Below are 27,511 nucleotides of genomic sequence, written 5' to 3'. Positions count from 1 at the left end.
AAAATGGCAGAAGGCACCTGCATTCTATATCTTTATTGACCAATACCATCCCAAAACACCATTCTCAGCATTTGTGTCATTGGATGTAGCTGGTAATTTTTTTTTAAAGGTTTTTTTTAAACTATAGTAGAAGTAATGATGGAACCAAATGAGCCACCCTTGACACCTGGCATCATCAGATTCCTTTGTACCCAGAGCACGTGGACGGGAGGTGCCACCAACTGAAGTCATAGGCAGACTGCAGGAGCAACTTGGAAGCTTGGCCCCAGTTCCCATGTCAAGGCCTGGAACAACAACACCCTTCAACCCAAAGGAACTCCGGGATTGTGTTTGTGCGTGGAGGTACACACGTGCCGCTCTTTAAGAGGCGGTATGAGGACCCCTTCAGAGTGCTACGAAACAATCGTATAGCTTGTGTACGGGTCATTGGGAGGCATCCAGAGACGACATTTTCTCATTCTTCATTTCACACTGCAACACAGTTGCTACAGAACTATATTGTAAGGGATTGTGACATGGACAGGTAAGCCAAGTACTTGTGTATAACGTGTCTAGAGAACTCCTAAAGGAAGAAATAAAAAAAAACTTCTGATTATTAATCTGCTGATCAGCATGGGACTGGGAGTTGCGTCACTGCCTGGTGTGGAGGGGCCAACTCTCAGGACAAGAATAAACTCGAGAGGGTTGTTAACTCGGCCTGTGACATCACAGGCCCCAGACTTCACTCCATTGAGGTCATCTACATGAGGCAGTATCTTTTTTTTAAAAGAAGCAGCCTCTATCCTCAAAGACCCCCACACCCAGGCCATGCCCTCTTCACTCTGCCACCATTGGGGAAAAGGTACAGGAACCTAAAGACAGCAGGACAAGGACAACTTGTTCCCCACTGCCATTAGATTCCTGAATAAGCAATGAACCAAAGACACTGCCTTACTTTTTTTATATAGTAATGAATAGCATAATGTTATCATATGAATGTTTGCACCATGACGCTGCCACAAAACACCGAATTTTATGACAATAAATCTTGATTCTGAGAGGCATTGCTGAGTTGCTCATAAAAACCCTCAATTCTTTGAGAAACTGAGGCATTGTGACGTAAGTAAATGAAAAGTGTCCTGTTTGAACAAGGGTTATCACTCTTGAACTCTAACTGCGCACTACGTGCATTTCCAGAAGAGGATGTAGGTTTGCCTGTGGTCGAATTCACATTATTTAATACGTCAATTGCATTGCTACATCACAAATAGATTCTAGAAATAGCTTTTTGCAGTCAATAGAAATTATTCCGTAATTGCTTGCAACTATCAAATGCACAAGTACAGTTAGCTTTGTCAAATAAACGAGCTGTTGACTTGATGGTGGATTATCATCAACAATGCTGTAGATTTGACTGGACCTCTCTATATTGAAGCTACTAAGATGTCATTATATGTCAGCGCTGCAACCGCCCATGCACTTTTAGTCTAGTGTAGAGGAAATGCCTCTGAATTTTTTTTAAAAAATTCTCCAAATGGTACATTCCTGAAAATAAGATAAAGTATCAATGGGAACAAAACAAGAAATAGGGTGAAGGTACACAAAAGCAGTAGGAATCCAAACAACCTTCCTGCAGAATGCGGACCTGGGATGGTCATCTATTTTTTCTCTCGCTGAAGATTTCGAGCATACTCTACTTTTAATTTCTAGGATCAACTGTTTTTTTTTTTAAATTAACTGCATCTCTACTCGATGTATATTTTACTTAAAACCTCTAAGTGAATAAATCAGGTATAAAATGGTTTATTATGCAAAACAAGTATCATAAATCTCAGCACATTTGGGTTGAGGCCGTCTTCATTTTTGAACACTAAAATGTCGGCTTTACACAAAACTTCTTTTGCTTTCTGTGCAGGAAGCAAGCTTCTCAAAACCATTCACACCACCTTAAAATATCCACATATCCTGCACCCAGTAATTGCATTATTTCATAAATCCCTATAAATTTCAATGAAAATCACAATCAAATTATCACGTCAAATTAAAATGAATGAAAAAGAACCCGCTTTGACTAGCTCACTGAAGCACTATATGTTGTAAACTTTTCTGAGAGCATGAATGACCAAATCTTTTTCTCTCCAAGGGCAAAAAGAAATACATCAATTAGATACATTGGTATCAAACACGCTAACCAACCATACTACATTTTGTTTCAGTACAAGAGGTAATCCAGTGGGTTGGTTGTTTCATTGGTTTTCATTTCTGTTCCTGCTTTTTTAAAAAAAAAGTGCTGTGTAGCAATTCCTCTGTGAATGCTCTAACGTCCCCTTCCATATGACACTGTGGCCAACAGATCAAGCCTTCATACTCTTTGGAAGAAATGCTCTTCTATAATGTTGTGATGCACCCCAACCTGGTACCAGCTGTCAAAGTAAGAAACAAACATACGAGGGTTATATTTTTAAATGCAAAGTTAACTTATTTCACAATTAGAATCTGTGTGGAAGCATCGGAAACCCTGGCAAATTTCTACAGCTGTGTGGTGGAAAGTGTGCTGACATCCTGCATCTGGTATGGGGACATCAAAATACCCCAGAGCAGAAAGCCCTCCAAAACGATGGTGGGCACAGCCCATGACATCATAGGCAAAAACCTTCCCCCATCATACAGGGAATGCTGCCGTCGGAGAGCAGTAGAAATCATGAAGGATCCACACCACCCAGCACATGCTCTGTTCTCACTATTACCATCTGTAAAGAGGTGCAAGTGCCATAAAAATTGAACCACCAGGTTCTAGAACAGCTGATACCCCTCTGACATCAGACTCCTCAACAACAAACTCAATTTGGGACTTATTTAAGGACTCTTACTTTTGCACATCATTGATTTTCTATCTCTGTATGGCACAGTTTGTTTACTTGTATACATTGAGACAGTTTTTTTTTGCACTGCCCATAAATGGTAATTCTGCCTTGCCCGCAGGACAGACTACTCTCTTTTAATTAAGACGGGCAAATGGTCTGTAATAAATGTGCTATTGCTAATGGCCACTTGGGAGGGAAGGAACTCTGGGAGAAAAAATAATTATGATACTCCTGCTCTATTATCTTTAAATGGGGGGTGGGGTGGGGTGGGGCTCAGGGTTCATGTCATGTATGCACTCTGACAATAAATTTTCCATTATTACTTCAGCAATTCTTGTCATCCAGTCTGGTACATTTTGAATGGTGGGAGAAAACCGGAGCACCCGCAGGAAGCTCACGCAGGCATGAGAAATCATGCAAAATCCTTACAGACAGCAGTGCATTCGAACCGCAGTCATGGGTGGTGTTGCAGGGTGCTGCTAATCACTGTGCGAAACATCCAGCCCTTTTTTTTGTTACATTTTTCTTCAATATTGCAAATTCACAATTTTGATTTTGCTCCCCCCCGCCACATGATCATTGATCTTCAAAAAATTGACCCCCAAGAATTTTTTTTTGTTGAGGTAGACAAATTTTGACAAAATCGAGGTGCTTACCTTTACCTCATCACTCTCAAGAAGCAGCTCTTCCTCAGCTTCCTGCAACTCCTCAGTCGGGTCATAGGTATAAACAGGTAACAATTGGTGTCGCAGCATATCCAGTCTAGGAACAAAAGAAAAAAAACTCTTTGTCTGCCTTTACAGCAGGAAAAGTTGCAGTAAATCGTGTATATTACATTTCTGTATTATTACATGACATTAAAAGGAACCTTGAACCAATCTAGGAACAAAAAAATCAATTTCTGTGACAGAAATGTAAGCAAACCCTACGAGTATCTCAATAATTCCAACAAAATTAATTCCATTTATGAAGATGATTCTGTTAAGCCCAACGAAAAAACACTGCAAGCTCTCAGAGGAACTCAGCTGCTGAGTGCTGCCCAATATGAAAATGATTCAATGACTGGAAGAACGTGCCAAGTTTGATCCTTAGTTTAAGATAGAACATTCAGTTTATAGGTTACCATATCATATTTGGGCTTACTTTCTTACAGTGAGTTGGCAAGTAACAAAATTGGCTTGGTCATGGAAGACACAGAAATGCTGGTCAGTGACTGTAAAAATCAGTGCTGAGACCTCTGTTGTTTCTAACATCTACAAATGACTTGGACTAAAATGAAGACAGGCTAATTTGTAAGTTCGCGGGCTATACAAAAATCAGTGGAGTTGTGGAGAAAAGATTAAATTGTCAACAGATTCATCAGTTTGAAATTTGAATCGGGAAGTTCTAGATGGAGCTTAATCTGGACAAATGCAAGAGGAAAGTGAATGGCAGAACCTTAAGGAGTACTGATGTACAGAAGGTGCTTGCAGTGCAAGGCCATCACTCCTTGGAAGTGGCAACACATGGATACAGTGATAATGGAGAGTGGCCTGCTTGTTTTCATTTAGTCAAGACTGAGTACAAAAATTGCTTTTATTCCCGATTCCTGACAGAAGGCTTAGGCCAGAAACCTTAGTTACCCTTTATTTCTGATGGAATCTGCGACTTGCTGAGTTTTTCCAGCATGTTTGTGTAACGCACAAAAGTTAGCAAATCACGTTGTAGCAGTACGAGGCTACACGTGGAGGCTTTGGAGAGGGCGCAGAAGAAGTTCACTGGGAGGTTGCCTGATCTGAGTGTAATAGTTACAAGGAGAATTTCGACAAACTTGGATTGTTTGCTCTGGACTGCTCTCAACTGAGAGACCTGATAGAACCACAGACACTCCCTCACTTTCTCATCTTTTGCACTGATTTATTTGGTTTTTTTTTAAGTGCAATTTTTCACCTTTGATGCTGCCACAAAACAATGAATTTCGTGACACTTTCTTGACAATAAATTCTGATGCTAGTATAGTAAATCCCCTGCTATCCAGAATTCAAGCAACCCACAAAAAAATTGCAGAAAATAAATAGGTTAAAAAATCTGGAAGTTCCAAATTAGATCTCACGCAGTCTCAAGCAACCAGAAAATCCACTTATCTGGCATCTCCCAATCCTCATAGGTGCTGGATACCAGTGGTTTTACTGTATATAGAACTATGAGAGGCATAAAGAATGCAGAAAGGTTGTGTCCTTTTGCCCAGTATAGAAATATAGAATACTACAGGGAAAAGGTTTAAGATGAGAGAGGAAAGTTTAAAGGAGACATGCAGTACAGATTTTTTTTGTGGACATTCATTGTTTCCTGGAACATGCAGGCAGAGGAGTTATAGAAGCAGATATAAAACTAATGTTTAAGAGGCATTTAGACTGATACATGGACAGGAGTGATGCAGACCACATGCATGAATTTAGGTTTAGATACATTGGCATAGACTGTGAGCTGAAGGGGTCATTTTTGTGCAGCACATTCTAATAATGTTTCTACCCTGGTGAGATGTGGGTTTGTTACAGGTGATCTGCAGTGATTCATTGAAGACAAATATTATTCATATTATAGAAAAGCAATATAATGACAGGGTGTGACCTGCTGAGTTTCTCTTTTGTGTATTGAAACAATATGTAAACAAGTTTGTAAATTTTATAACAAAAAACCCTAAAATTACCCCATCAAAACGAAAAAAAAATCCCATCAAAACAAAACAAAGATCCCATCGACGGTCTGAAAAGGAACTCAAGCTGGCCATCCTCCCCACCCCTCATTGGTAGTCTCTAGGCTTGTTATAGGTGGTCCATGGTAAGTAAAGGAACATATAAGATGGTCTGTGGGTGGAAAAAAAAGTTGAAAACCATGGGATAAAGAAATAGCCAAAGGCTGTTAACTGGTTTCTCCCACTGCCAAATGCTGAAGGCCATTTCTCGATGTTAAACATGCTCTGTAAATAATAAGATGTTGTTAATTGCCTTTTATCCCACAGAAAGTAATAAAACCTGTCAGTACTTAAATCCTTCCTGGTGGCAAATAGACAAAGACACTTTAAGGAGTTATCAGAAGGCGGCCAGAACTTGTATTCCAATGATATCAGGAGAAAAGGAAACATTAAACGCAGATGCAAAAAAAATTACAGTAGTGAAAGTCCGATCAACAATGCAACCATTGTTCCCTTGCCTCTCCTAATTGCATTTGCTGAATAGATTACGTCGTTTGTGATGCCTGTCAAGAAATCATTAATATCAATCTGACTGGAAACATCTATGCAAAAAGAACAAATATGTACGTTTAAAGATGTGGGCACATAAATGCACTTTTCCTTTAATACTTTCAAAAGTACTTCTAAGAAATAAAAACATGATCTCATATGCACTAGATATAACCAGCTGTTTGATTTCATTTCTCATAGAACAGTAAACACCAAGACATCTGTATTCGTTTAGGTTCTCATTAGGAGCTTGAGAAGATTGGGTATGCCACCAAAGATTCTTATAAATTGTGACAGGTGAACTATGGAGATAATTCTAACTAGTTGCATCACCATCTGGTATGGAGATGCCAATGCATAGGACAGGAAAAAGCTACAGAGATTTGTGAACTTGGCCAGTGCCATTATGGGCATTGGTCTTCATTGCATTAAGGAGATCTACAAGAGGCGGTGACCCAAGAAAACCATCTCTGTCACCATCCAGGCCATGCCCTCTTCTTACTGCTACAATTAGGAAGGAAGTACAGGATCCTGAAGATGAACACCGAATGGAATAAAAACAGCTTCTGCCACTCCACCATCAGATTTCATCAGACACTGCCTCACATTTTTCTCCTCTTTTGAACTAAATTATTTAATTTTTAAAATAGTTGTATTTACAGAAATTTAATTTATAGCAATTTTTGCACCTCTAATGCACAACAATGTGCCACAAAACAATGAATTTCGTGGCACGTGCTCATCACAATAAATTCTGATTCCGCAAATTAGGTTTTTGTTGAATGCATTAACTGATGAATAACAAAGGTGTTCAGTATTATGTTGGGTCACTGATTTGACTGGATTTCACATAGCTAAAGTAGTCAACTCATGACTTAATGTACCTACCCTATGTTAAATTCTGAAGATTAATATTGTTTATTCTGTGGTGATTGGAATAAGGAAGGTGCCAAACTTAACTCCCAAGTGGATTCGTTTGTGAGCAGATTGAGATGGTTGTGAAGTCTTGATAAAGTCATCAATGCCAATCAACAATCACCTGCATCATGCAAGCACATCAGGTGGGAGGAAATGTTGGTAATAATTTAAATATGTTAATTATTAATGCAAGATTATTAAAAGCTTTGGAATTTAACTCATTGTACTTGGGTTTACCTAAACACCGTTCATGTGACTTACCAACGAAAGGCAAGAGCACAATCTTATCGGATAGGATCGGCAGGGTAAACAAGCAAAGTTGGCAAGAAGTTCAGCAGCTTCACAGCTGTCATCTTAAGTAACTCTGGCTTTCTTCACAGTAGTTGATTCAGTTCTTTATGTTGGTAAACTTGGATAAACTGCTTGCTGGATCAATACTAACTTATTGAATACTACTCAGCTCCACTGCCCTCGACTTGTTTAGCACCCCATTCAAATAAAAATGAAAAGAAAGTTTGAGGTTACTCACCATTCATTGAGATCATCTGATATGCAATGAGGTTCTTGACACAATAGACTGCATCTTGCAGACCAACAAAATTATCACAAGTGGTTTCCCTTTGCCGACATTTTTCCGGCTGGAAGCAGAGAGTGCACCTCTGGGACCTCTGCAATCCAGAGTCCAGCGATATACTCCAGAGGTGCACTCCAAAGTCTCCCAATAGTCAGCAAAATGAGGTTAGAACTGTCAAAGCATGAGCAATATTAATAGGTCTTAATGTCTTTCTCATTTAAAGATATTGAAAACAAATAAAACTGAAAAAAAAACAAAGGCAAATATAAAAAGTCTTGGATCCTTCTTCAAGTTTGCTCCGGTGCAGAGGGTGTGAAAGGGCAACTTGCCAGTATACTGTCAGGAAATCTCAGCAAAACTGAGCCCCACCAATCAGTCCCTTGGGGAATCCAGCAAATTGATGGATTTGGCTTTCCAAATGTGCCCTAGAAAATGCCATGAAACATATAAATCAAGCTCAATTTCAAAACTCAACACGATCCAGCTCCATTACGTGCAGCATTACCATACATTTATTTACTGTCTTGTGGCTATTGATAGAGACGGCAACTCTGGATGAATAGATGGACTGAGATGTGCACGTACTAGTGCAGTTGTTGTCAACCTTTTAGCATCCACAGACCACCTTAAATATTCCTTGACTTAGCATGGCCGCTACACTGTAATACTGTTCAAGTGGATAAACAGCAGTGAAGATCGATTTCACAACTTTTATATTTTCTTTTTGTATCTTTACCTGCTGGATTACTTCATGTTATTAAAATAAGAGCCAATTTAAACACATTTACCAGATGTGAAACTGGCAGAAATCAATAGACACAAAGCTTCAAAGAAGCAGCTGGGTTTAGTCTCCATAGGCAAATATTGATTACCTGCGTCTCTTCTGAATGTACAGCACCTGATTTAAATAAAAAAAAGGGAAATGGATCAGTAAAGAAAACCTGCAATTTCAAACATGATTACATAAAAATCCACAGCGGTGGGGAGGGAATAAATAAATAACTAAATAAATAGATAAATAGAAAGATTAAAAAAAATTTAAAAAATAAAAATCCACAGCATATTACAGGCCTTTCAGCGCACAGTGTTATGCGACCTAATAACCAACTCTAACAATTGCCTAGAATTTCCCTACTACATAACTAACCATTTTCCGCCACTTCCTGTACCTAACAGTTTCTTATAAGATCCAATTTTAAAAACTCAAATTCTGGAGGAACTCAACAGATCTCGCAGCATCCACAGGAGCCTGCTTGTTACACATACCTTGAGGAAGGGCTCAAGTCCAAAACATTAGTAATATATTTTTACCTCCAATGAGACCCGCTGGGTTCCTCCAACATTTCTGTGTTTTTACTGCAATCACCGTGTCTGTACATTTTCATGTTTCACCAAGGTCCTATTGTCCCTGCCTCCACCCACTGTTCCCGGCAGCACATTCCATTCATCCACCACTCTCTGTGTGAAAAACGTACCTCTTACATTCCCCCTGTAGTTATACCCAAGCACCTTAAATTTATGTACCCTCCTGTTAGCCATTTCAGCCTTGAGGGGAACAAAACCCTCTGGCCGTTCACACGATCAATCTTATCATTTTATGCACCTTTACCAGGTTAGCATTATCCTCTGCCGCTCCAAAGTTCAAGTTCACTCAACTTATCCTCATAAGGCACGCTCACCAATCCAACCAACAGACTGGTACTTGCTGCAAAACACCTCGTAATGTAAAACGTCTGGTATCAGCACCAATTGGGATTGGTAGATGCCGGATAAGTGAATTTATGGGTTGCTTGAGATTGGGTGTTGCATGTTTGGTGAATTAGCCACCGGGGCACCAATTTTAAATAGGTAAAACATACGAAAGTTTATTTTCTATGTTTTTTTTTGCCACTTAGTTGAGGCTGCTGGTTGCTTGAATTCCAAATAACAGGGATTTCACTGTACATGTACTCCCTGACTTATGAACGTAATTGGGATAAAAGGATCGGTCTTATCTCGAAATGGACACAAGTCAGAATTCTGCCCCCGTGCATGGAGTACTGAAGTCTTAAAGCACACTTTTATTCAAATCTTTTTTTCATCGTAGATTTGACGATAACAACTTAAAGCTTCCTGAATTTGTCGGTCAACCTTGGCGATTCTTTCCACATTCTGGTCCATGCCTACCTTATTAATTAGCATCTCAAGGTCTGTAGCTGGGCATGGTCATCTTGATACCTGTGCACATGTGTGAGTCTTTGTTAGGCACATGCGCAGTGGGTTCACGTATTGGAGTCCAGTTGGCATATGCACGAGTTAAGATCCCAAACGATATTAAATTTGCGCTCTTAACTCTTGCGTATGCACCAACCAAACTTTAATGCGTGAACTGAAGACTCACGGATGTGCACAGGAATCAAGATGCCTGCGCCCAGCCTATAGCCCCCGGAACACCGACTAACAAGGTAAGTACACACAATTTGGCTCTTACATGCTCTGTAACCCTGTTTGGCCATAAAGGTAATAATACATTTAGAATGTAGAATACATGAAATTCTTTAACTTTCTCTACTGCAAGAAAGACAGAGAGTCACCACTTTGTCAAGTGCCCCTCACAGAGATGAGGCTCCAGTGAGGAATGAACCTGAAACCCCCAGTTTACAAGGCCAGTGCTCTAACCACCGAGTTTTTGGAGCCTTGGTCACGTCGGGGAGTACCTGTACTGCTATTCCACTTTTTCTAAATGACACCCAGCGTTAAAAATCAATGCAGATGAAATTCAAGGAATTGAGTATAAAAGAGCAAGAGCAAATCTCAACGCAAGCTGCATCCATTCTGGATGTGCATCAGCCATCAAGGCCACCAGTCTGAGATGCAAATGAAGTCCACTGGTCAGTCTAGAAAGATTTCTGGATGGCTTGGTAAGATGAAAGTAACAGTAGTTTTCATGCAGGAAACTGAGGATGCCTGATAGTTAATTATATAATACAGTAAAATCCCCAGTATCTGGAAATTCAAGCAACTGGAAACGCAACATCAACAAAAAAATCAAATAAGAATAAATAAAGATTTAAATAAATGTTTAAATTGATTAAACGTTCTCCAAAGCAATACTTGGTGAAGATGGGAGCAGATATTTTGACAAGTTTAAGGAAGTGGTCTGCAGAGAAATAGAACTGAACTACTAAGACAGAGAAAAAAAACCAGTCACATTACCGTAGACGCTTCCATCAGAGGTCTTGGGACAGCATTGGTTCAAGAAGGAAAACCAATAGCATTTGCCTCAAAAGGCATGACAACGGCAGAGACCCAATAAGCCAATATCGAAAGGGAGCCGTCGGCAGTCGTATATGGATGCGAAAAATTCCACAAATTCCTCCATAGGACACAGTTTGTGATAGAGAGTGATCATCGCCTGCTGGAACACATCCAGAAAAAGAACCTCAGCAAGGCACCAGCCAGATTACAAAGGCTACTCCTCTGGCTCCAATGTTATGACTATGTATAGGCCAGGGAAGGAAATGGCGCTCGCCGATGCCTTGTCACGCCTTTCCCCAAATGAAAAATACAAAATGAAAACCATGGAGATCAAGGTACATCACCTCGTCAGTGCGATCAGTAACAAACTAAATCTGAATAAAGAAGAAAGCGCAAAGGACGAGGCGCTGCAGCTGCTCTCGCAACAGGTGATACTGGGATGGCCAGAAAGGATAAAACAGGTGCAGCCTATAATATGCCAGTATTGGTCTGTCAGAGACGACATATCCCTGGAGAATGGTGTACTGCTGGCAGGGTCTCGGCTGATGATACCAGAGACAATGCAAAAGGAAATTCTCCAGAAAATACACCAAGGCGGTGAGCGCGCTTCGACCGCGAGCCCTGCCTCCTGTTTTCCTATTGGTCAGACAAGATTCCCCCCCCCCCCCCGGGTCCCTGTGCCTTGTTCGTCGGCTTGTCCATTAGTCGACAGCTTCTACCGCCCCTTCCGTAAAAAATAAAAAATAAAAAAAATTTAAAAAAAATTAAAAAAAAAATACACCAAGGCCACATGGGAATGGAGAAATGCAAACTCAGAGCAAAGTCAGCAGTTTACTGGACAGGCACGTACAAGGACATCAAAAAAAATGGTGGCTACATGTCTGGCATGCCAGAAATACACAACAAAAGGAAGAGATGATTCCCACTGAAATACCCGCCATGCCATGGCACACTCTGGGAGCAGACCTGTTCACAGAAAACCAAGAGTGGTATCTCATTGTGTCCTGCTACTACTTCAAATTCCCCTTCATCAGGAAAGTGAAGGACCTGAGAGCACCAACCATCACTGCTGCAGTACAAGCACTCTTCACAGAACAGGGGATACCCGAGCATGAGATATGTGATAATGGGATAATGTGATAATGGGACCCAATTCACATTGTGTGAATTCAGAGAAATAGCTGCAGAATATGGGTTCACTATCGCTATATCATCACCATATTACCCCAAGGGCATTGAGAGGCATGTGCAGACAATGAAACATACTCTCACAAAGTGTCGAGAGACAAAGGAAGACCCTTACCTTGCTCTTCTGTCACTGTGAGCAACACCCTTGAGGGCTGACATGAAGTCCCCATCAGAGCTTCTAAATGGCAGAAAGTACAAGACAACCCTGCCAAGTAAAATCCATCCACCAAATGACCAAGAGGAAATAAGAAGAAAGTTGACTACCATACAAGAGGGAAGTCGTCAACATTATAACAAACATTACTAGAACTCTGTGCATGTTCAAGAGCCAGTGATAAAAACCTGGTATCCAGCAAAGATTGCTAGAAAAGTTGAGATGTCCAGGTCATACATCATTGAGACAGAATCTGGCAGGCAGCTGAGATGGAGCAGGACCCACATTCGCCCAACACCAGATCTGACACGGAAAGCACCAGAAGCTTCTGTAATTCCAACAATTTGTGAGGGAACGGGAGGCGAAATCCCGACCAACAACACTACAACGACTGCACAGCGAGCAGCAGGAGAACCGCAGAACCAAACAGTTGCTACAAAGTCTATGAGGTGGAGAAGCAACATCCTATCACCAGTGTGATTCCACTGAAAAGAATATATAAATAGAATAGTTAATTCTTAATTGCAATTGCAGATAAAAAAAAAGCAGTAACTATTTTTTTAGGAAATTTTAATAATTTTTTTTAAGGAGGAGGAAACCTGGGACTATATTATGCTAGAGCATGAACACTAACACTGTAAGAGCCATATCACAAGTGAGGGTGGTGCGTGTGCGGTGAGAGACATTGTATTGATACGCGACCCAGTGGCTGGATGTGAGTATAAAGAAATGTGCTGTTAAACTTACAAGCCTTTCTAGTGTTTATTTAGACCTCCGATGGTACAACCCGGACACAACACAAATATTCAGCCAGAAGAGCACCCTGGTCATGCCCCACCCACAGCAGGCATTTGAAATAAAGGTTCAATAAAGTTGTGTTGTCGCCCAGGATGAAGATCCAGCCGATATTGTTCACCGCTGGGGCGACTCTCCTAAGGAGTTTCCCGATCCCCGCCTAGTAAAAGTTCATCTTTATTAGTAAGGCTTTATCTGTTAACTTGGGGGGGGAGAGGGATTAATTATGATGGTGGCCTGGTTAGCGTAGCTGTTAGTGCAATGCTGTTACAGTGCCAGCGTCCAGGGTTCAAATTTAAACTTTGTATGCAATGGGAATTACCTGATTAAAATGAACTTTACATCATTAAAGACTAAAATATTGACTTTCTTTTTCCGAAATTACTTTAGATTTGTCTATTGTTATTTTTTAAAATGTGTATTCTTAATGCAGTGTATTAGTTAGGCATTGTAAGAGTGTATCTCAGTCAACCAGAAAATTCTCATAACCGGCATCTGTGATCTCCGTAGGTGCCAGACACTGAGTATTTAACTATAATTGTGAATTAGTAGTGGGAAAAAGACAGAATTCTTCTTTTATATTCTCCACAGTAATTACAGAGTGTAAACCTTCTATAAAAGATCATCCAGAATTCGAATGGAAATCCCAAAGCAATCACTCGCTCTGCTCGGTCAATTTAACAAATCTCTCATCACGGATTATATTTCACCAGCTGTGTGCTTTTCCCCACTATCTACCCTCCAAAAAAAAACTGAATATATCTGGATAAAAGATACCAAGTCCTGCATTAGCTTCCACTTACTGGCAAAACTCAATGCCTTAGCATTTACTATTCTCAATTCTAAAACAATAATTTTGTTAGAATAATGTTGTTAATCTGGTAGGCCTTTGGAAAATTGTTAGAACCAAGAAAACAGCAAACTCAACAAAATGAGGAATTTAAGCAAGAATTAATATAATCTTTTAAAGTCCATTAATAGAATTATTTTCTTCAGATATTAGAAAACATTTTTGAATTGATTAGTCTATCCAGTCCCTATTCAACGTAATTACGGATCAGAAATGTCACTGAGCTAAGTCAAAACTAAAGTGAATGTATGAATAAATAAAATCACTTTACCATAGCAACAGCAACTCCAACTAATGTCAGAACAAAGAAAGGTACAAGTACAAATCCCACAATTGCATTACTTTCATCAGTAGGTGGCACAATCGTTGAAGAATTACTCATTGCCAAATTTGATTTTCACTAGAATATTCTGCATCTGCACTCAACTTCATTCACACTGTTTTTGCCAACAGGGAACTCAGTCTTTCAGAGGTGGTGGACCATTTGGTTACACTGAGATGAAAAATCCAAGTGCGCAGTTAGTTAGACTTCATTTCGCCAATCGTGGCCGTGCTTGATACTTCTGCAGTTAGAATATCTGAAATAAAAGATATTAAAAACACTTTATGGCAAAACTAGCAAGATTTAATACAGGATTGTTAAATGGCAGTGGATTCAGATTTAACATTAAAGAATAGACTATTTTATAAAAATCTTCATCATGCCTTCAACCCTGCATAACATCCCAGAACATAAAGAAAGGTTATGAAACAAAATTTGACAGAGGCACCTATTGAGGTTCATGGGCTTGATCCAAGAGGTAGCATTGCTCACAGCCCTAATGTTAAGAGATAAGCTTTACCTTGAACGCCTGCATTCTACCTACACTAAAGTTCTAGAATTCTGCTAAAGCGAGAAGACGAGTAAAATGTAATTAACAATGACAGAAACCTCCTGGAGCCTCCATGTTGATGCAATCACAAAGAAGACTCACCAGCGGTGTCTGAGGAGATTCAGTGTGTCATCATAGATCTCGTAAACTTCTACAGGTGTACCATGGAGAGCATTTTGCTGGTTGCATCACTGCCTGGTATGAAGGCTCAAATCTCCAGACAAGAATAAACTCTAGAGCAGGGGTGGCCAACCTTTTGATTTTTAATTTAGACATACAGCACATTAGCAGGCCATTTCAGCCCAGGAGTACGTACTGGGGGTGTGGGTCAATTGGGCAGTATGGACTTATGGGCTGCAATGGCCTGTTACCATGATGTATGTCTAAATTACATTTTGAAAATTAAAAGGTTGGCCACCTGCTCTAGAGGGTTGTTAACTCAGCCTGCGACTTCACAGGTGCCAGACTTCACTCCATCAAGGATATCTACATGAGGCGATATCTTAAAAAAGCAGCCTCTCTCCTCAAAGAGCCCCACCACCCAGGCCACGTCCTCTTCACTCGGCTACAATTGGGGAATTGACGAGCACTTAGGGGCACAAGGATAGATTCTTCCCCGCTGCCATCAGATTCTTGAATAATCAATGAACAAAAGACACTGCCTTACTTTTCATGCCCGATCATTGTAATTTATTTATTTATTGATCTGTCTGTCTGTCTGTCTATTTATTTAAATAGTAATGTTGTAAAATGATTGTAATATGCATGTTTGCCCTGTGATGTTGCCATAAAACACCAAATTTAATGACTTGTTCATGACAATAAATCCTGATTCTGGTGGTGACATGAAAGCAAGTTAAACAAAGCAGGTATGGGGTAAACAAAAACTGTACATAAGTATGGGTTGAATTCCTGGATAGCACACAAAACAAAGCTTTTCACTCAATACATGTGACAATAAACAATTCAATTCTATTACTCATGGTTGATAATTTACATACATAGTTCCTCCAATAATTATAAATGCAATTGAAGTTTTACTATAAAAAAGTCACAATAAATTATTGTGTTTTTGGTGATCTTGGTTAAGAATGCAATATTCATCAAGACAATATCTACTCTGATCTGTTCCAACAGCTTCATAATTTTCCCGTCTGAAAATGGCAGCAGTTTCACATCTTATCTGAAGCTGCACCTCTGTCCATTCCTTCCACCCAAAGCTGGATTGTCAGTCCAGTCCCTAGAATTGGACTGTCTCCACAACTTTTTGGCAACAATAGGTGTTTCCATTGAATAATTAATGATATATAATTATGCTGTCCTTACTGAGTCCTGTGCCAAATCCTGCTTACCCATCGCATCCAATTGTGTTAATAACCATTCTGCTTAAAATTAAAACCCTCATCCTCATGTTTACATCCATCCCAGGCATCTTATTTTTCCAGTACAATCCTTGAACCCTTCCACCGCTTGACTGGTCTCAACCTTTTTTTAAGCTATGGCCCTCAGGACTCTGCTTATGGACCCCCTTCGCTGTGCAGCAGTGAAGTTTTGGTTTCTTCCTTACCTCTCGCCTACAGACTACATAAAAAAACCATTGAAAAAATATTTATGTTATGAGGTGAACACAAAGGTATTTCCTGTTGTCCCCAGGAGGCCCATTGAGATTGGCTGCTTTAAACCACCATTTCAGTGCTGTAAACCCTGCTGTAAAGCCACTTTGGACCAAAGACTTTCTGATGACACTGGTTGACATCCCTTCGGTTCAGTTTTTAAAAAAAATTATTATGTGAAAAATTGTCACATTATTCAAAGTTAATCTAAAATGAAAACCAAGTTGTTACAGTTGGAGTTACTTAAATGAGTATATCACATTGCAGTTATCACCAGATGCATCACCATATTTGAGGAGTTTACTAGAACAAACTGCACAACTTCCTGAAATCTTGTCAAACAACATTGCTCAGATTTCAAACCATAGATTTCCCAAGAAATAAACTTCCTTTACATATCACACTAAACCCAAAAAAAAGTCAAAAGACCAAGGTAAAAGAAGTTTGATGCAAACCACGAGAGCATTTCGTAATTCACTTCCGTCTTCTGCAGTACATAGTGGCACACAGTCAAGCGGGCAGATGTTAACTAGAAGGAACAGTCATTGATGGATCACTTGACACTTGTGGAAGAAGCAGCGAGGCCTTGTTCAGGGTTCCCATTTCTCCTTCCCACTCTCTGAAATCTTTCACTTTAGACCCGGCCATTACCTCAACCTGGGGTAAAGCACAGGATTCTGTTGACACCGTGATTAAATGAAAAAAAAAACACGAATGCTGGAGGAACTCAGCAGGTGAAACAGTGCCTTTATGTAGCAAAGGTAAAGATACATCAACATTTCGAGCTTGAGCAAGAGCTGTGGCATGGCCACGCAGTATACCAGAACAAGAGAAGAATGGAAGTGAAAAGACCATTATATTCAACTTTATCCATGCCAATTATCAGCTCAGATGCACTTCACATACAGGTTATGTGCAGGAAGAACAATGGAGTGTTCACTGGGCACAAATGAGTGATGGAGTGATTTGCTTAAATGTCCATTCACAGAGGGCAGGATCACACAAGGACTCAGATGTCAGTGTTTTAGCCGAGAAAAGTCAGATGATGGATATGCACGTTGATTGGCAGGGATGATAGAAAACCTGCATTCTAAGACAGGAAGTATGGAAAAACCTGCATTAGACAATTTGCAAAGCTCAGAGCCTATCTTTCCAACTTCTGCAAGCCTGTGGCTGACATCAGTGGAAGCTCAAATTGCTGCTGTCATGGTCAGCGATATATTTGTTCAGGAAATGCAGAATAAGGCAACCCTCATGGATTGCAACAATTACAATGGGGCTGGCCTACAACAATGGTATTTGCCTTTAAATGAAAATCTCCCAGTCCTACACTGGGTGAATTTTTGTTTTAAATCTAAGCTATCCCTGCCACGTGAGTGCATTTAGGGACAGCATGGAGTGCGTATTATATTATCTTTTTGGCCTTTAACCCTGGGCCCATATTTTGGGTGTTTTAGTTTTTTTTTGTTTTAAAGTAATCTTAATAAAACATCAATAAAAATCCTCACTCTGAGTTCAGGACACATTCCGGCATTCCCCACTACTCCGCTCCCACTTCCAATGACCTTGATGCTGAATGCCAGACAGCCCTGATCACTCCAATGCATAGTGATGAGATGCAAGCCAAGCTGGGCTCTTCCTGTTGAAATTTATAATGATCTCTGTAGTCTCCTCTATTGAATGCCTGCAGTCTTCCACCATCAGTGTTGCAGCCACTCAATTATAGATAGGCAATCAGAAGGCTACACCAAAGGCACTACACAAAAGTAATTTATTGATTTATTGTTTGACTGTGCATTTAGTAGGCACAAAGTTCCATTTTGCAAAATATTTCCTGGCTTTTTGCAATGATATGCAATACAGGAAAGTAACATGAAGAAACAACTTGGAAATTTGGGTTGTGTAATCACCCAACAGCCCCCCTCTGGATTACAGTAGAGGCCCGTGACATAATAGATTGCAATAAAATAGCCTAAATAGTCAATATGCTGAAGGATACTTATAAGCCTCCTTGGAAATTCTGGTAAACATGTGCATACCTGTTCAATGTTTCCTGGGTGAGCAGTGGTGAACATCTATTTCTTTCTCCAACAGGGGCGTCAATCACAAATTCACCATCTTACCTCACTCATCCACACCACCCAGCACACACTCAGTTCTCGCTGCTGCCATCAGGAAAGAGGTGTAGGTGCTACAAGACTCGCACACCAGGTTCAGGGTCAACTGCTAGCCCTCCACCATCAGACTGCTCAACAATAAATTCAATCAGTGACTTATTTAAGGACTCCTACTTTTGCACTTTAATGTTTGTTTTATGGCTTGACCTAGACGATTTTTCAAAGTTACGATGGCACGCTGGCACTATATTTTATGATTAAAAATTGTATTTTTTCCCCAGTGTGAAATAAAAGGTATTCAACATTTAATTATAAAATAGGCTTTATTTTAGATAAATTTACCCAGGTGTAGGCAATAGCCCAAGCACATTTAAAGTAGGCTATGATGTTCGGAAGGTGCAGTATTCTTTTTTGACTTACGATTCTTTCCCACATCATGGGCTTAATCAGAATGCAACTCCATCGTAAGTAGAGGAACACCTGCACTGCATGTATAGATGGTGCAGTTATTTTTTTGCACTAACAAGAAGTGGTAATTCTGCCTTGCCCGCAGGAAAAAAAAATCTCAGGGTTCCATGAGATGTCATGTATGTACTCTGACGGTAAATCTGAATTGAAAATCACCTGGGAGAAAATGGACAGGCCATCTTCAATGGGGAAACAATTGTAACCGAGGAACCAATAGAAGGATCTCCCTTCTGTCTGCCGTGGGATAACCCATCATAAAAGTCCTGCTCAACTGTCTCAGAGTTGTGCACTGTTCTCAACAGCCTGTTCAGGGCCCACAGAATCAGACTGGAAATCAGCCATGCTTGACGAAGGAAGAGGAGGAGGAGGAGAAGATATTTAAGGAATGAAGTTAAACAAGAAAGTCTGCAGATTAATAGACATGTTATTCAGGCCTGTTTTTTGGTCAGACCTTGATTAAGGGCTCAGGCCCAAAGCATCGGTTATGTATCTTTGCCGTAAAGAACGCTACATGACCTGCTGAGTTTGTCCAGCATTTTTGTGCATTAAATTTAATGAATGAAACCCCCAGGAACCTCATTTTATTCCTCCATCCAATTCCAAAGCTCACCAATAGAAATTCTGAAATTCTGGAATATGCCCACTCCAAGGTACCCTCATCCAGTTTGTGGACAGGAGAACCGGGCAGTATGTCTTCATTCGCAAAAAAAAAATGCAACTTGCAACCAAGGCAACTGAATTTTGATCACATTTCAATAAGCAATGGTGTCACAAAGATAGATCTCAAAGATTGGCATTGCTCAAAAGGGAAGGGTTGATATACATGGAACTTACTTTCTCTGGTCTTTCTCAAGTAGTGCGATGGGGTGATTTACTTCCACCTAAGAGGGCAGCCAAAGCAGACGTAATCATACAAAAAGCAGCACCTCTAAGAGTGCAGCATTCCTGAAGAACTGGAGCCAAAGGCAAACTACTGGTGGAATTCAATGGGTCAAGTAGCATCTGTGGTGGAAGAGGGATGGTCATTGCTTCAGCTGAGATTCTGAATCGGGACTGCCATCGTGCAGTGTATCAACCTCAAAATGTTGGCCATACTTCTGCTTGCACAGAGGCTGCTTAGGTGAGCAGTGCTGAACACTGAGATCCTTGGACAACAGCATCTGCAGTTGATTGTATTTTCCTTAAACTGTATGTGCACTCAAGTCTCTGAAGCAGGGCTTGCTGCAACTTTATTCATATTCAATGCACCTAGAATATGCTTATGCAGCTTACAGCATGATTTAGGAACAGTTTTATTATTTACTCAGAATTTGAAAAACATAGCACATCTTCATTAAGCACATCAGGGATAGGATGATAATGATCAGATATTGCTGAAACAACATACCTGACACCCTCATACAAAAGAGAAACATGTTTGCAAATGCAAGTTTGCATTTGATATGATCAGTCATTAGACCTCGTGTACTTACCTTCTGGAATCATGAACATTCAACGTCTGTATGCCTTCCTCCAATCTATTCCCAATGTCAGCTTGAACAGATTGTTGTGGGCAGCTGATTAGAGGCAATTGGGTTTTGATATGCACTTTAAGAAATAGAATCTTTAAGAAGACGTGCAGCCCCTAGGCTTTACTTTGTCATGCAGGTCTTCCATCACGATTTCACTTTTTCCACAATTCCTCCAATTTCTAAATTTTTGGGGGGAGGGGTCATATTATCTTAAACAAAGTTAATAACTACAGATTTAGATTTATTGTCAGAGTGCATTATTGACATCACATACAACCCCAAGATTCTTTGTCCTGCGGGTGAGGCAGAATTCCCACTTACTGACAGTACAATAAAAACTGACTCAATGTAGACATGCAAACAAATAAATAAATGTAAACAAACTGTGCAATACAGATATGGGGGAAAAAAAATCAATAGTGTGTCCTTATTGACATTATTGTTGAGGATGATCAATGAAGAATAAATATATTCAACATGGTTTACAAAATGTTTTTCTCCCCCTCACCAGGAACAATTCACAGTGCAGTTCATCAATTATACATTATATTTACAGCCTTCACACATTGTCTTAAGAACATAAGAAATAGGAGCAGGAGTCGGCCATCCCGCCCATCAAGCCAGCTCCACCATTCAATGAGATCATGGCTGATCTGATGATGGGCTCATTTCCACTGGACTCCACTGTTTCAACAGGCAGTAAATTCCACAGAATCACCCCCCTCAGGGGAAAGGATTTCCTTCTCATCTCTCTTCTAAATATGCTACCCTGAAACCTGAGGCTATGTCCCCTAGTTATGGTCTCTCCCACCAATGGAAAGAACTTATCTAACCCTACCTTATGTTTTTCATAATTGTATATGTTTCTATAATGTCCCAGATGACTCAATGTCTCCTCATAGGCCAACACCTTCATTCCTGGGTAAGAAGGCCAGAAATGCACACAGCACTCCAGATGCAGCCTCACCAGTACAGCTGCAACATAACCGACCTCCCCCTAAATCAGTGGTTCTCAATATTTTACTTTCCACTCATATACCACTTTAAATATTCCCCATGCCACAAGTCCTCTGTGTAAGGAATTGCTTAAGGTGGTATGTGTGTGGGAAGAAAAAGTTTGAAAACCACTGTTTTAATCGTACCTCATTGACTCATTATGTGCACAGTTTCATAACTCCAAAGGAAATGGGCCAATGACATTTTTTTCTCAAGCAAAATATTTCAGTAACAATTGGGCCTACAGCAGTGATTTACAACCTTCCCTTCCCACTCACAAACCACCTTAAGGAATCCCTTACTAATCAAAGAGCATCAATGGCATAGGGATTACTTAAAGTGTGAATGGAACGAAAAAGTTGAGAACCACTGCCCTAAATTCAAATCCTCTAGCAGAAGGCCAACATTCCATTTGCCCTCTTTATCACCTGCTGCACCTGCAAACCAACCTTTTGTGATTCATGCACAAGCACTCCCAAGTCTTTCTGCACAGCAGCAGGCTACAATGGCTTGCCATTTAAGTAATATTCTGATCTTCCACTTTCCCCCTCACAAAGTGGACAACTTCATATTTACCAACATGGCACTCCATCTTCCAGACCCTTGGCCACTCGGTTAACCTTTCTCTATCTCTCCAGACTCTCCATAATTTGCTTTTCCACTCAATTTATTGACACCAGCAAACTTTGACACACTTCTGTCCCCTCTTGCAGATCATCGATGGATATCATGAACAGATGCAGGCCCAGCACCGAACCTTGCAGCACACTGCTCTCCACGGATTGCCAACCAGAAAAGCACCCCTGTGTCCCAACTCTCTCCTTTCTATTGGTTAACCAAACCTCGATCCATGTTAAAACATCACCCCTAACTCCATGCACCCTTATCTTGACAAGTATTTTGTGCAGCACCTTATCCAACACCTTCTGGATAGCCAGGTGAACCACGTCCACCTATCTCCCCTGGTTATATCCTCAAAGAATTCTTGAGCTTAAAGTTTTAAAGTTCAAAGTCTTAAACATTGCAGAGGCAAGTCAAAAGCTAACAAGGTGTGGGCCACTCGAACAATTTCTGGAAGTTCCTACACTTCTCTGCCCCACCAACAAAAGTTATGGACGAAACACGTAGAGCAAGTGCACGAACCCCCCGCTCTCACACACACACGCTAATGCTTTGGCTGATGCAGGCGCCACTGTGCTCTGTGCCTGAACCACCACTGAAGGTTTGGCCAGGAGACCTGCGGATGCTTGAATGTTCCCTGTCATTCCAGCTCCCTTGGGTCGGCAACCTGGTCGGCGCCGGCAAGAGAGGCTGAAGCCCCTGTTTCCTTGTAAAGCTCGACCCTTCCCATGTTAAGGCTGTTTTCGCTCTTGATTTTTTTTTTTAAAAAGGCCAGTCGATAAATGAAACACGAAGTGGCCGGAACTTTAATTTGGTCGGGGTGAGAAGCAGGGAGCCCCCAGCCAGCCAGCAACCCAAGGCAACAGCTGACCGTCTGTCAGCTCCCACCACCAGGAAGTCAGTGCACCTTCAGCGGGTCGCTGCCCAACACGCACTGAGCCTTCACAGAGCCTCGCACCCTCTTTCGCAAGGAACTCCAGCAAGTCTCCATCCCTCCCTCCCTCCCCCCAACCCCCACCCCCCAGCCCCCACCCCCAGCCCCCACCCCCAGTCCCAGCCCCAGTCCCAGCCCCAGTCCCAGCCCCAGCCCCAGTCCCAGCCCCAGTCCCAGCCCCAGTCCCAGCCCCAGTCCCAGCCCCAGTCCCAGCCCCAGTCCCAGCCCCAGTCCCAGCCCCAGTCCCAGCCCCAGCCCCCAACCCCAGCCCCCAACCCCAGTCCCAGCCCCCAACCCCAGTCCCAGCCCCCAACCCCAGTCCCAACCCCAGTCCCAGCCCCAGCCCCAGCCCTCAGTCCCCAGCCCCAGCCCTCAGTCCCCAGCCCCAGCCCTCAGTCCCCAGCCCCAGCCCTCAGTCCCCAGCCCCAGCCCTCAGTCCCCAGCCCCAGCCCCAGCCCTCAGTCCCCAGCCCCAGCCCTCAGTCCCCAGCCCCAGCCCCAGCCCCAGCCCCATCCCTCAGTCCCCAGCCCCAGCCCTCAGTCCCCAGCCCCAGCCCTCAGTCCCCAGCCCCAGCCCCAGCCCTCAGTCCCCAGCCCCAGCCCCAGCCCCATCCCTCAGTCCCCAGCCCCAGCCCTCAGTCCCCAGCCCCAGCCCTCAGTCCCCAGCCCCAGCCCTCAGTCCCCAGCCCCCAAAGCCTCTCTTACCTGGCTTTGCCTTTGCATGAGCACAACCGACTCGTCCCAGGGCCATTCGGCTGATGGACAGTCAGTCTGCCCATTGAACTCAGGCGGGACCGAACTCAGGAAGAAGCTGCAAACCAATCGGTCGAACCCGGAGGCGGGACTCCGGAGGAACCAGGAAGAGTGTGCATTGGAAGTGATGGAAAAACACACCTGTCCTCAGGTGCGGGGGAACGGGTTAAACGAGAGGGGGGGGGGCACAGAACACGGGTATCGCATTCCCTTTGGCAGGAGGGCATCGATTTACAGTGTAGGGGTAGGTAGAAGAAATTGAAAACAAAAGAAAAAACTTTCAGAGGTTGGTCGGAATCTGATTAGGTGATATTCAAGTGCGCTTGAGCGTGTAGTCGAATAGCAAAGCCACGAAGTTGATACTGGCCAGCACAGAGAGGACTGAACGCTTTCCTAAGGTGTCGTAACTTTTCTGTTGCTTTGATTTTTAGGAGAAAAAAATGCATGACCCATCTTTTAAAGGCCCACTGCGGAGTACCTGGAGATTGTGGGGCAGTGTAGCATATTAGAAAGCATCTGCTCGAGTCAGGCTTTCAACGTTGATGGCAGCTGGGGACACACTCTGAGCCATCAAGGAGATTGAGGTAATACTTCCTCAAGAGGTATACAAACACTGTTTGTGTATTATGCTGGCAAAGTCTCTTGCTGATCTCCTAAACTCTGGAAATGATCCCTTTGTGCCTTCTCTTTGGTGTTTTGCTGTGTATCACACAATTTATTCCACTCCCATCAGGAAAGAGATCCAGGAGTATCAGAGCCAACGCCACAAGGCTGAGGAACAGCTTCTTCCCATGGGCATTGAGAATGCTGAATGAACAAAGGAACTGCTCACACTAACCATCCGAGAATCTTATATTCATTGTATGAATATTTACTTGCAGGAATATATTTATTTGTCCTGCATATGCATTGTTTGAATGTGTGCGTGTGTGTGTTATGTCGGGTTGTATGTCTGCAGGTTTTGCATTGAGGACTGGAGAACACCGTTTCGTCATGTTGTACTTGTGCAATCAGACGACAATAAACTTGACTAGATTAAAATGACAGTGAAAAATTATTAGCGTGATCATTGAACACTTAAAAATTGAGATTAATAGACATTGTTTGGTATGACAATATGGACCCAGGGCAAGAAGGTAGAACAAAGCAAAGATCAAATTGACCATGATTGATTGGACGATGTCTATTATTATCCTTAATTAAGTTCCTTTCCATAACTTATTTGATTCACTCCTGCAGCGACCATCTCACATCCCTTTGTGATATGTATACCTGCCATTTCATCACTTGGCCACAAATCACTGTATCAGGGTCAGACAATGGCCTATTGAGCACTTCTGACCATCCTGGCTCGAGGCAAGCTGTGTTAGGTTTCTTGGTTGATCAAAGTTCCACTTCAATCTCACGCTCTACTTGGTTGATGTGTTGCTACACCTTTATCAACAGATAACAGAAACTGTTATCCACATACCTCTGATGAATACATAGGACATAGAAATCTACAGCACAGTACAGGCCCTTTGGCCCATTGTGTTGTGCTGACCTAATAACCTACTCTAACAAATGCCTAGAATTTCCATACTCCATCTTTCTCACTTCCATGTAGCTATTTAATAGTTTCTTAAAAGATCCTACCACCATCGACGGCGGTGCATTCCATGCACCCATTACCCTCTGTGAGAAGAATGGGCACCTTACATCCCCCCTGACTTACTTCTAAGCACCACAAATCTATATCCCCTTGCATTAGCCATTCCAGCCCTGGGAAAAAGCCTCTGGCCATCCGCACAATCTATGCCCCTCATCATCTTGTACACCTCTATCAGGTCACCCTCCCCGCCCCCCCCCCCCGCCCATCCTCTGTCACTCCAAAGAGATAAAAGACCAAGTTCACTCAACCTATTCTCATAAGGCATGCTGTTCAATATAGGCAACATCCTTATAAATCTCCTTTGCATCCTCTCTATAGCAGATACTTGAAGAATTAATCCACAGTGCCCTCCATGATGTTTGGGACAAAGACACTTTTATCCTTTATTTGCCCCTCTGCTCCACAGTTTCAAATTTGCAATCAAACAATTCACATAATTAAAGTGCACATTACAGATTTTATTGCTTCATTGGTGCAGGTATGAGAGAGCTAGGTTTACTTCTAAGCTTTTGATCACCTTTGGAGTCTGTAGTTGCCATTTTTCAGCATGAGAACCAAAGTTGTGCAAATAAAAGTCAAATAATCCATTTATGAGGCTGATAAACAAAAATAAAAAAGCAAGAGACATCACCCAAAACTTAGGACTTCCAAAATCAAATGCTTGGAACATTATAACGAAGGAAGAGCATACTGGTGAGCTCAGTAACCTCAAAGGGATGGGTATTCCAAGGAAGGCCACCACTGTTGATGACAGAAGAGTTATCATCAATTACAAAATCATGTTATTATTAATATCTTTTGTTTATAAATATATTTAGTAGAGTTATTTTGTGGGTTAGGAAACGGGGGTGGGGGGCGGGGAAAAACAAAGACTCATCACACATTTGTATTAACAGATAAGAAAGGTCTCCAGAGACAAAATGTCTCCAAATTCAAAGTCATAAAATCAAAGCAGATTGTTCTGTATTGAAACTTTGAAGACAATGAATGTTTGCTCAGAAAGGCACCTGTGTACACAATAAAGGCCATCTACTTGTTGGCTGTGTAGACAAATCACAGGCATTTGCTCCTAAACTTTTGGAAGGGATGAACTTCAAACAAAATTAGCGGTGATGTCATGTCATTTGATTGGGTATGTTTTTAATATTGAACCAGTCTTCAACTGAAATCAGAAATGCACTGGCATTCTAAGGAGAAGGTCAGCTGTTGTGTTCTCCTTGTCATGGGAGGAGCATAAAATCAGTAGCTAGTTTAAAAAAAAGGCCATTTCAATTGTCTCTGTCATGAGAGGACAGTTCTGCCATGTCCATTTTAAATGGTCACTTCATTTCTGGGTTTGTGAAATCATTGTGTAAAACATAAGTTCCATAACCTCCATGCAAGGGAGGGGAATTTGTGGAAAATCATTCGTATGAAGAAACATTTTTCTGAAACCAACTCTATAAGAATTCATGAGTTTTGAGAAGACTGATGACTTGGTGTCTCAACTTACTTCATAATTACTTTGAACATCAGTAAAAATTCTGAATTTCAGCATAAAAATTTCTAAGACAAAACTTTAAAAATTGACTTTTCAGAATTGTGCCTGAACTGTAATGGTTTGCATGTGCACACACACACACACACACACACACACACACACAGAAAGAAAATTTTCATTTTATTTTTAATTTTTTAACATTTAAAAATACAGCACAGTAACAGGTCATTTCAGCCCACAAGTTCATGCTATCCAATTTACATCCAATTAACCTTTACCCCTGGTAGGTTTTGAACAGTGGGAGAAAACCAGAGCCCCTAGGGAAAACCTACTCAGACTCTGGGAGAACGTACAAACACCTTTCAACGACAGCATGGGATTCGAACCCAAGTCCCGACTGCTGGAACTGTAAAGGCGTTGCACTAACCATGAGTAAGCTTAGAGTTAAATAAGAAGTGTTTTGTTATTAATAGTTATTAATAAAAATTATTGTCTTTGAAGATACCATTATCTTGGTGAATTTCTGTTGCTGCTGGTCTATGTTGCAATATATCAAAATTAAGAAAAATCCCCAAATGTATGTTGAACAGATCAGAAACACTCTGCAGGAGGTAAGGGTGGATATGTCAATAACTACTTTTTGCAGAAGACTTCACGATCAGAAATACAGAGGCTACACTGCAAGGTGGTATCGTTTGGATCTTGGGCAGTTCC

General features: G+C 41.5%; 1 protein-coding gene and 1 long non-coding RNA gene across 6 annotated transcripts; one reads left to right on the top strand and one right to left on the bottom strand.

The window, feature by feature from the left end:
* Positions 1–1,766: 1,766 nt before the first annotated feature.
* On the bottom strand, positions 1,767–23,719 carry smim29 (small integral membrane protein 29). 5 transcript variants are annotated; one of them, XM_069941723.1, is made up of 7 exons: positions 23,619–23,692; positions 20,325–20,542; positions 19,687–19,733; positions 14,054–14,360; positions 8,431–8,456; positions 3,500–3,605; positions 1,767–2,402 (listed from the first exon to the last, which is right to left on the bottom strand). In XM_069941723.1, the coding sequence occupies exons 4-7, from the start codon at positions 14,162–14,164 to the stop codon at positions 2,334–2,336; spliced, it is 312 nt and encodes a 103-aa protein (XP_069797824.1). In that variant the 5' UTR covers positions 14,165–14,360; positions 19,687–19,733; positions 20,325–20,542; positions 23,619–23,692; the 3' UTR covers positions 1,767–2,333. The 5 variants fall into 5 exon arrangements, with proteins under 5 accessions (XP_069797824.1, XP_069797823.1, XP_069797826.1 ...); XM_069941722.1 differs by lacking the exon at positions 19,687–19,733; XM_069941725.1 differs by lacking the exon at positions 20,325–20,542 and having other exon boundaries at positions 23,619–23,661.
* Positions 23,605–24,860, top strand: LOC138765061 (uncharacterized). The gene is made up of 3 exons (XR_011358447.1): positions 23,605–23,817; positions 24,098–24,250; positions 24,400–24,860. It is a non-coding gene; the product is annotated as an uncharacterized lncRNA (long non-coding RNA).
* Positions 24,861–27,511: the final 2,651 nt, after the last annotated feature.

This window comes from Narcine bancroftii, chromosome 5, assembly GCF_036971445.1.
Source record: "Narcine bancroftii isolate sNarBan1 chromosome 5, sNarBan1.hap1, whole genome shotgun sequence".
Lineage (NCBI taxonomy): Eukaryota > Metazoa > Chordata > Chondrichthyes > Torpediniformes > Narcinidae > Narcine > Narcine bancroftii.
The sequence above is the reverse complement of the archived record's forward strand: the minus strand, read 5'-3'. Positions and strand labels throughout refer to the sequence as shown.

What these genes read in the sequence shown, in the direction of transcription:
- smim29 (XM_069941720.1), bottom strand. Translation starts at nt 14,164, where the DNA reads ATGAGTAATTCTTCAACGATTGTGCCACCTACTGATGAAAGTAATGCA. An exon ending in TACATTCAGAAGAGACGCAG is followed by an intron (nt 3,606 to 8,430) that starts GTAATCAATATT and finishes TTTTGTTCCTAG; the next exon opens with ACTGGATATGCTGCGACACC. An exon ending in TTGAGAGTGATGAGGTAAAG is followed by an intron (nt 2,403 to 3,499) that starts GTAAGCACCTCG and finishes TTACTTTGACAG; the next exon opens with CTGGTACCAGGTTGGGGTGC.